Source organism: Crotalus tigris, unplaced genomic scaffold, assembly GCF_016545835.1.
Source record: "Crotalus tigris isolate CLP2741 ecotype Arizona unplaced genomic scaffold, ASM1654583v1 scf7180000020218.1340706, whole genome shotgun sequence".
Taxonomy (NCBI): domain Eukaryota; kingdom Metazoa; phylum Chordata; class Lepidosauria; order Squamata; family Viperidae; genus Crotalus; species Crotalus tigris.
Genome location: NW_024097911.1, coordinates 1,069,498 through 1,079,171, shown reverse-complemented (window position 1 = coordinate 1,079,171; position 9,674 = coordinate 1,069,498). Strand labels below are relative to the sequence as shown.

Genomic DNA, 9,674 nt, shown 5'->3' with positions numbered 1-9,674 from the left:
TTCAGCTGTCTTGTGGCTTCAAACCCACTTGCTGCTGCATGTGAGGAATTATCAGAGGCCGCCCACCGTTTTTTGATGGTGTGGGCGTTTAATGACGTTGGGTGGTGGGTTGGGTTCACCACTGTATCACCTGGTGCCGAGCAGAGCAGCCTGTAGAAAGGCAGCAGCACCAAGCACCTTCCAGGTGAAGGGAGAACCTGCTTTCCCGCTCAAGGAGCAGGTGTGTGCCCAGGGCCTACGGCTGTTGTAAGTAAGGGATGGGGTTGAGATGCTGGGGTGTGTGAGTATGTGGTATGTGTGTACGTGGAAGAGAACTAAAATGGGCAGAGATCTTGAGGGATTTTTGAGGGGACTGTGTGCCTCTGAGTGGGGCAATTGCCATGTGCCCTAAAATCTGATGTGTCTGGAGTCAGGAAACAGAGCATTCTGTGGCAGGTCACCAACTTCTGCCCCAAACAGTGTTACCATCGCATTTGCCCATATTTACCATTGTCTCTTTTTTCTCCCTTAACATTATGACTTGCTTTGATACTTGTTCAGTCCTTGGTGTATTTTCCTGTCCTAGCTCCTCTTATCTTAGAAGGCACTAAAAAACTATGCTTTTCTCCTGCTAGGTTGTAGGTTTTTCTGCCCTTTGAGACAGCAGCCCTCTTTCCCATGCATTAAGGTGGGTGAGGATGAGCCTGGAGCAGAGCGTGCACGGGTGCCTTGGTGTGTTAGGCTGAGAATGGGGGCTGCCCTTCTTTCCTACCTTTTTGGGTCAAGCTCTGGGAGGCCTCGAGAGTTCAGGCGATGAGCCCTAAACTCCTTAAGTTAGAGTCTCTCAGCCTCTGGACTCTTATCAGGGGTGTCGCTATCTCTACCCCCCTACCCTGAGCCAGACAAAGGGGGCATTCAGCAGCCTTTAGAGTGGCATCGCTCTCCCCACGCCTGCTTCCCGCTGTGGGGGCGGCTGTGCTGGGTACCCGCCAAGGAACTGCAGCTTCTTGCTGACCTTGACACCTTTTCAAGCTCTCTTTCTTCCAAATGAGGGAGGCTTTGGTTGTCACTAAGGCAAATGCAGCACAGAATCGAGGGACAGTATCTGCAGTAGCAGGAAAGGCCATGTAACTCAAGCTACCCTAGATGAAGCAAGACCTTCCCAAATCCTCAATTTCGATATCTCTTCCACACACAGGTAACCTAGTCTTTCCTCTCCCATCAATGGCTATAAATGCTGCCTCCCCTCTCTTGTAGAAATGTCCACTCCTTCTTTCAGCCAAATCTCACAGATTTTTCAGCTTCCAGAAGCCAGTGATAGAAGAATCATTCCGGGTTGCCTGGGAATTGCGAATGTGGGAGGGGAGCTAGTATTGCTGGAGAGAGGCAGAGAAAAGGGCTGCTTCCAAGGAATAACGGGGAAATCAGATCCGTAGTAGTTTGGATTGTTGGTGGTGTATGGTCAGACTCTCAAAGGCATGTTCAGTCAAGTCTAGCCCCTTTCATGCACCCACCAACTAATGGTGGACCAATGCAATTGCCTTATGTGGCAGCATGCTATTGGCGTCACGGTACGAATCAGCAAGGCTTTGATCCCCAGGAGCCAGCCCGCATTCATTTTGCACTAGCTCTGTTGGTGATCTGTCTAGGGAATTTTGAACACTGGAGAGGCCTAGAGCTTGAGACATCAAGCATTACTATTTCTTTGCACCAGTAAAAGCCGGAGAAATTTGGGAGTCCAAAATTCCAAATTGGGAGGATGAGGGTGTCGTGGTCTTCTGGTGTCACGGTTTTCTGCGTGCAATGCTTTGGCCTGGCCTCAGCTGGCTTAATTCTTTTGCTGATTGCAAAGTCTCTGGTCAGTCTTGGGCTGTTGAATGAGGTTTTCTTCCACAGACTAAAACCAAAGAACAAAATATCTCCATCACTGCCAAAGTCAGGCATCTCTCTATCTGCCCCCTCCAATTGATCAACAACGCCATACAAACAAATCACAAAGAAGCCTTCTGTTCTCTATTGAGGAGTTCAACTCAACCCATGTCCTGACCTGTCCTCTTGCTGCTCCTCACAGTCTTCCACTCAGCTGATAATCCCAGCCGGCAATAACTGCTTTCTTTCTCCCAACTCCAGCAAGGGCCTTCATTCTGTGCTTCCAGACTCTGCTTTTCCCCACCCCATTCCATTTTCTCTGGGATGTCAGTGCCATGTATCAGAGCTGTGAGCGCTCTGTGTCAATGGGATAATGGACCCTTTAGCCCCGTGTGGCTCTGTGATGGCACAGTCAAGATGGGAACAGTGGAGACTTTGATCAGGGAGGGTTATCACAGCAGCCATTGATGCAGCCTTGAAGCACCATGGCAAACTCCCTTTCCCTGTCACTGGCACCCTGTCTTATCTCATTCCTCCTCCAGTAGGGATGCCTGTGGAGTCCTGCTGCTTGACCCTACCATGTGGGAGCTGAAATGTCTCCAGCACAGCCAGTTGGTAAGCACTGAAAGGGTGTGGATGTGAAATGGTCTAGAGGGGAGATTTAAGAGGGCGATTGGGAGCCTTCTGGGGTATAGAAATCCCTGGGTTCTATCTCTGGGACTAGTATGGGTGTATGCAGGTTGTAAGTTGAAGTTGACTTTGAAAATGCCATTTATGATGGATGACTTTTTCTTCTGGGTCATTACTTGAAAGTAATCACTACCCGTAGTAATGCTTTGACTTAGGTTGTTCTGCTATGCCAACCCAAATACATTTGAATATTGGGAACAAGACTCCTGAATTCTTCATGGATGGTTGGATACATAGATACATAGATGGATGTGGTTTTTTTGTGTGTGTGTGCATGTACAGCTTCCTTTGTCTCTAGCAGCTCCACCCCTGTGGCATTGTCTTCTGTGAGTGCCTCTCAAGCTTTCTCCTGGGATTTGGAATGTTGCCACATTTATTCTATTTGCTTCCTTCCAGCTGTTGCCAGGAGGGAAAGGGTGAGGAAAGAGTTACTATAAACTCCAGTAGTCCCTTGCTTCCTGCCCCCCTGCAGTAGGAGGAGATGAAACAGAGGAGAGAGAAGGAGAGACGGAAGGCTTGATTTCCAGCCCAGATGTTGAATAAGTGGGTCCTCTTCCCTTCCCTGCTTTAGTAGGCAGATGGCTCCATTTTCTGGGCAATTCAATGGGGCAATAAGAGTATGTGCAAAGTAATGCTGGGAATTCCACTACTGGAGTGAAGAGGGAGGAAAACAAATCACTTTCCCATGTGTGTGTTTAGACAACAGTCTGCAACAGAGGAATAATCAGAGAAGAGTCAGTGGGGAGAGACTTCCCACCAAATGCTCTCTTCTTGAGAGCATCCCTCTGGTTTGCAAGAAAAATCCAAGGAGACTTGGTCTGAAGTACTGGTTTTTTGCACATCCATGTTCCCATATTGCCACTTCATACTGTACTGCCTTCGTGACAAAGCTTTCCTTGCCTATCCTGGCCCCAGCTGAGGTTGTGAAACATCTGGGATTAGATTTCGTTTCCAGGTTGTTGTTTTTTTAAATCTCCCCACCACACTCCCATTGATTTGCCTCTGGAGGCCCTTTGTCTACAAAGAAATAAGAGACAGCAAATGTTTAACTCCAATTATCAGATGCAGCAGCAGCAACCAGAGTAGAACTCTGAGGTTCTTCCTGTTACTCTTCCCCCGCCCCCCCAGTACCTCCCCCGCTGTTTGTGGCTGTGCTCAGATCTCACTGACAGAGGGAGATTAAGGGACTCTTAATCACCCTCCCCGTTGCTAGATCCCAATTGGAATCTGAAGGATTCCGAGGATTCTCGCTTCTAAAGTGGAAGCCCCATCCCTTGCTTTCTTTCCTCTTATTCCAGCACCTCAATCCACCCCATTACAGAGGGATGGCCTGCTCCTTGCCTGACAGTGCTTTTCCTGTAAGCCCAGCAGGGCAATGCCTTTGGTTTCTGGTGACCAAAAGCATGGGGGGGGGGGGAGAGGGAAGGTGAGGACAGAGAATGATTGAAAGAAAAGCAGGATCTGAGGCCTGGATAATGCAGAAGCCTTATGGCATTTGGCCTCCATTTCAGGCAATAAAATGACCAGATTTTAGATTACTGTAGCAGGGAGAAGCTGAGTCTTTCCTTGGGAAAGTGAGGCAGATGAATGGTGTGTTCCTGCATTGTTTCTTCTGCTCTGCTTCTGCTTCTTCTGCTGTTTCTTGCTTTTTCTGCTGCTGCTGCTTCTTGACATTGAATTGGAAGTCCACAATTTATGCCTTTAACTGATGGTTAGTTTTGGCATACAGGGATACGGGGATACACTATTGATTTACCAGCTGCTCCAAATGCGGCTGGCCCTAATACATATGCTACATAATTACTTCTCTTTACAGCAGCTTAATTCAGCCTAAAGCTCCCCAAATTCCCAACGCCTACCTACTCATAGTAATCAGAATTCCCAGTTCCCCTTGAAAGTATTTAGCTGACCAAGTGGAAATAAAACTTCCTTTGTCTTCTTTGAAATGTCATCAAATTGGCAGGGTGTCTCTTCTGCACAAGTTAATCCGGTTTTACCAGCCTGTTAGGGGAGGAAGGACTGGTTGTCCACACTGACTGTTTTAGAGAATTTTTGTCAGCAGGATTTCACCACCCAATGAGTGAGGACCTACGGTACATGCAAAATCCTGATCTGTGATAGCTTTTGGCACACAGTGCAGACCCTACTCAGGAAGAAGAAGAAAAAAATCTGGAGGAGACATTGTTCCTGAGGCAAAAAAAGAAAGAAAAGGATCCTCTTGGGGTTAACTTCAGTCAGTCTAGTCTGGTGATTCCCCAGTGACATGCTGAGCCACAATTAAGTACGGTTGGAAGATTGGCGAGTTGCAAGATGCATACACACGGAAATAAAAATGACAAAGGCATCCTCAGGGGTAGCAAGGGGAGTCATAATGACACAAGGAGTGTTGTGGTGTCTCGGTGCAAGCCCTGTTCTTTTTCTGTGTGCATCATGCACATGTTCCCGAAGGGCGGCACTTAGGGTGTGACGTTGCAGTGCTGCTTTTGTCGGTGAAGGCCTGGAGACTGAAAGGGGCCTGCAGTTTCTACGCTCAAATGAGGTTGACTGTTGTGTCTCTGCTAGATTTTCTGAACAGGCTCGTTCCACCCTCATTTCTAAATTAGGATGGTCCGTTATGTGGGTAAAACGGGCTTACAATTTAATCATCTCCACATTGAGGAGGCTGCTGTTTGTATGCCTGTGTGAGTCAATGCTGTATCTACCTCAGCAAATAAGAAAATTGCCTTAATAACAACTCAACACAGGAATACAACAGAGGAAGAAATCCACTCCTATGTAATGAGTAATGTTTATCACAGTAGGGTGGGAATAGAGCATATGACTAGATTACCACAACACACTATAGTTTGGTTATTAAATTAATCAATGTTCTAAGTTTGGACTGTATACAACCATAAACCAATTAATCTAGCTAAAGAATATCCAAGTTAACTGATCTAGTTGGACTTGGGCAAACACAGCTGGACTTGAACTATTTAAAATAAGTGATTGGAGTGCAGCAAAAGTGTCCAAAGGGTCAGCAAATTGTTTATGTAGTTAATTTTGGTCTCTGAATATTGAATCTGGACGTTGAAAGTGTACATGGCTTGTACTTGGGAGATTTCTTTTTCCCCTGTCATGAGTCTGGCATTTGTTGCATCCTGAGCTGGTTGCAGAGATGTGATAGATTAGCTGAGGATATTTAAACAGCTTTGATTTATTAAAGGATTGTTGTTTCTCAGTCAGCCTTTTCTGATTTTTTTTTTAAAATGCCCATTTGGTGGCAGATTTGATAGTTGGGGTGAGAGAGAAAAAAATGAATCATTGCCTCTAGTACTTGGGTTCTCTATGACCAAGTATAAAACTATTTACTCACTCATGAATCTGCTTTTTTGCCTTCTTGCTGCAGATGGAGCTTTTTAGGAGGCCATAGTTCTTGGCAATCAGACTGCAGTGTTTTGGAGCATAAGCATTTGGAATGAATTCGGACAGTTAGCGGTAGAGATGAGAGGAGGAATGGTGGCACCATGTGGTCATCCTTGATGTCTTCCTACTTCTTGGAAGCCACGCTACTATAAGATCTATGAATGAATGCTTTGGGAAAGTGCCAGTGGTCCTCCAGGAGCAGATTAGAACTGCCCTGATCTCTTTGGACCTACTGGCTGAAGATTGTGGGAACTGAAATAGAATACAACTGAAGCAGCCAAGGATTGGGAAAGCTGGTTTAGGATGTTTGAGTTAATTGTTGCTCATTCCTTTTCTCCTTCTGTCTAGGATTTGGCCATGGTCCTAGGCCGCCCGTTGTTGCCCCTAATGATTACACTGATGCTCTTGCTGCCCTTGTACCCAGCTGCTCAACCTTCTTCCTATCCATTATTTGTGGTTCCCAATGGTACATTCAATCATTTGGCTCAAGCCCAGAGCACAGGGGGACTGTATGTGGGAGCCGTCAATGCCTTATATCAGCTGGATTCTGAGCTGAGGCTTCTAGGCCATGCCCGCACAGGGCCAAACCAAGACAGTCCTGAGTGTCTCCCTTTCCGTGATGTTCGTGAGTGTCCACAGGCCCAACTGATGGACAACTCCAACAAGCTCCTCTTACCCAATGAGCATGCTGGTGAGCTAGTGGTCTGCGGGCAGCTGTTCCAGGGAGTGTGTGAGAAGCGAGCTCTGACGGACATCACCAAAGTGTTGTACCATCCTGAGGATCCAGGAGACAACCAGTTTGTGGCAGCCAATGAGCCAAAGGTTTCAACAGTTGGCTTAGTGGGGCAACACAATGGCCGGGACTTGCTCTTTGTTGGTCGCGGACTGACTGCAAAGCTCTCTGGAGGGATCCCACCATTTACCATCCGCCAGTTGGAAGGACCACAGGCCTTCTCCAATGAGGGAATGGGCAAACTGGTTGTGGGTGATTTCTCAGACTATAACAACAGCTACGTGGGTGCCTTTGCTTCTGATGGCTATGTCTACTTCTTGTTCTTTCGGCGTGGAGCAAAGGCACAGATGGAATATCGAACCTACCTCTCCCGGAGCTGCGTAGATGACACCAATCTCTATTCCTACGTGGAGCTGCCTCTCGAATGCCAACACACTCAAGGGCAAACTTACAACCTGGCTCAGGCTATGCATCTGGCACCTGGTTTTGCTGGAAAAGAGAAAACCCTCTTTGTTGTTTTAGCTGCTGGGCAGGGCTCCACTGCAGTTCCAACTGGGCGGACCGCACTATGTTCCTACAGCTTGAGTGCAGTTAATGCAGCGATGGAGAAGACGCGGCAGTTGTGCTATACCACATCTGGAATAGGTGACAGCAACGACGAGGAGGCTGCCATTGAATACGGTGTGACCTCTCGTTGCAGCTCTTTATCCAAAGTGAGTGGCAGGACAGGAATGACTCTACTGTTTAGGGCCAGAAGATCAGTTGCTCCACCCCAAGGTGGCTGTCTTCCAACCTTTTTCTTTTTCATGTTATTCATTTCTAGGAGTCCCCAGAGATTTACCCCTGTGGGGATGAACACACGCCTAGCCCCATTGCTAGCCGGAAGCCATTGGTGGCTGAGGCACTCCTGACTACTGTGCCAAGACTGACAGCTGTGGCTGCCATGGTAGAAACAGGCCATACCATTGCCTTCCTGGGAGATAATGTTGGGCAGCTGCACAAGGTGGGTGCAATAATGGTAATTTCAGCTGTGTTCATCCTTTCCAGCCTTGTTCCTCCAGATCTATGAGAAAATGACTTTCATAGTTTGTCCAATATATATGGAGGACAAAAGATGAGGAAAGCTATTAAAATTTATGAGGAGGCGATGTTGGAGTAGAGAAGCTAGAGCAGTGGGAGTTGCATCTCCACTTCCAGTTCATTCATTCAGTGTTTCTAGAAAGGGGGGGTACTGCAGTTTGGTTCAGTTTGGGGGGCCAAGGTACTTAACCAAAAATCTAAAAGCCGTGTATGCATTTTTATTCTCTTTTAATTCTTGCAGTAGAGATCATGTCATGGTAAGGTAATATATAACGCTGCTTTTTTTTCCTGAGCTGGTGTCCTCTAGATTGTTGGACTACAATTCCAGCCAATATTGGACTGAAAGAGGGGATGAAACTTTAGTCCCAGATAGGGCTACATTTCAGTACATTGCTGCATTCCTAACATTGTAGGCCAGATGTGCAGAAATAGCTTTTGACTCATGTTCTTATTTGCCCCAAACCATCCTGGCTTTCAAGCACCAATACACATTGGTTATTTCTTAGACTGGCAGACGCTTGTAAATATTTATTTAGCAGAAATAATTATTCTATTAAATCTATTAGGATGGAGTTGCTAAATTTCGTAATTCGGGATTGGTCATGTAATCATTAACCAGAGTTGCTTCTCTGTACCTTCTACAAGTAACAAGATGTACGAAATGAGTAGGACTGTAGGTTGAGAAGTCCATGTTGTGATATTTCAAAGTCAGATGGAGGCACAATGGGAAATCCAATATCTCAAGGACAAGATGCAGCATCCTGCGGGGTTTCTCTGCTGTTCCCATTGAATATAGAAGTAAATCTGTACAGCTTAACTAAATCCACACAGACAACAAATTCAGTTACAATACATCATCTTTATTACTTACAGAATTCAGCTTTTTCTGAATGAGGAATTAAGCTTAACTTGAAACAAAACTAAACTTTAGGTTTTAGGCAACACAAGGATTGCTGGGTCAGGAACGTTTTCCCTCCCTCTGTGACTCAACTTTCTGTAAATTAATGACCAATAATGTCTTCTACTGTACATGCAAGGTTGATTTGGCTCAGCCTCTTGTGGAGGAAGATTTGCTCTGAGTCGTTTTAATTGTATGTTTCAAAATATTTTAAATTGCAAGTTTCAGGTGTGCTGTGCCAGCACCTTATTTGAAGGCAGACAGTCTCTCCTTTTCAGACTGGGTCTGAAATTTATGATTGAGCTGCAATTAAGACTATTGTACTTAAAAGGTGGTTTACATTGGTAGTACTTGCACTTAAATGTACTCCCTTACACCAGCATTAACACCATCCATCTATTGGTGAAATGCTGTACCTACAAAGCATGCTGGGAGCCACACTCCAAAAAGTTTGGGTAGAGTCAGAACAAAGAAGTGTTTGGAGACAACCCCAGAGAAATGAATTGATGTGATTTGCTCCCGTGTATGTGATATTTTTCCCCTTTCATTTTAACAATAATTGCTTGTCAACAATTTTAGAGAAGCTGTGTAGTTAGGGATTGGGGAGTATACATTGTGTACACTGCAGCAAGTCATGTTTTATAATAACAACAGCTAAAGTTATTTATCTACAATTTATTAATGATACTGCTGATTTTTGAAAGGGTAATCCTAATAATAATGTTCGGTTTTACTCTTTTGTGCAGAACAAATGATTAAGTTCAGGATTCTTCATTTTAAATATATTTGCTTTGATCTTATGTCCACTAATTATAACTTTTAGGGAAGTGAATTAGCCCCAAATTTTGCTTTAAACTTGCAAGTCTTATCCATGCAGCCCTGGAAATGGATCAGAGGCTGGATTCCCCCAAAGACCTTTCCTTTTCCTCCCCCTTACAGTGACCTGGATCTTTGCTTCCATGGTCCTCTCTTGTAGGGGTTCTTTCTCTAGGAAAATAATTCACGTGATTATAATTCTTC

At 45.5% G+C, this 9,674-nt stretch overlaps 1 protein-coding gene across 8 annotated transcripts in view; it reads left to right on the top strand.

Annotated features, from left to right (window-relative positions):
• PLXNB3 (plexin B3) overlaps window positions 1-9,674 on the top strand; it is a 59,738-nt gene that overhangs the window by 3,832 nt on the left and 46,232 nt on the right. Inside the window, exons 1-4 of one of the 8 annotated variants that reach the window (XM_039365975.1) lie at window positions 77-246; window positions 2,394-2,463; window positions 6,292-7,389; window positions 7,500-7,679. The exons of 1 other annotated variant lie outside the window; for it this stretch is intronic. In XM_039365975.1, coding sequence (XP_039221909.1) covers window positions 92-246; window positions 2,394-2,463; window positions 6,292-7,389; window positions 7,500-7,679 — 1,503 coding nt within the window. In that variant the 5' untranslated portion in view covers window positions 77-91. Of the gene's footprint in view, window positions 1-76; window positions 247-1,157; window positions 1,178-2,390; window positions 2,464-6,291; window positions 7,390-7,499; window positions 7,680-9,674 lie in introns of those variants that run through there. 6 more of the 8 variants (XM_039365974.1, XM_039365979.1, XM_039365977.1 and 3 more) reach the window with 6 other exon arrangements.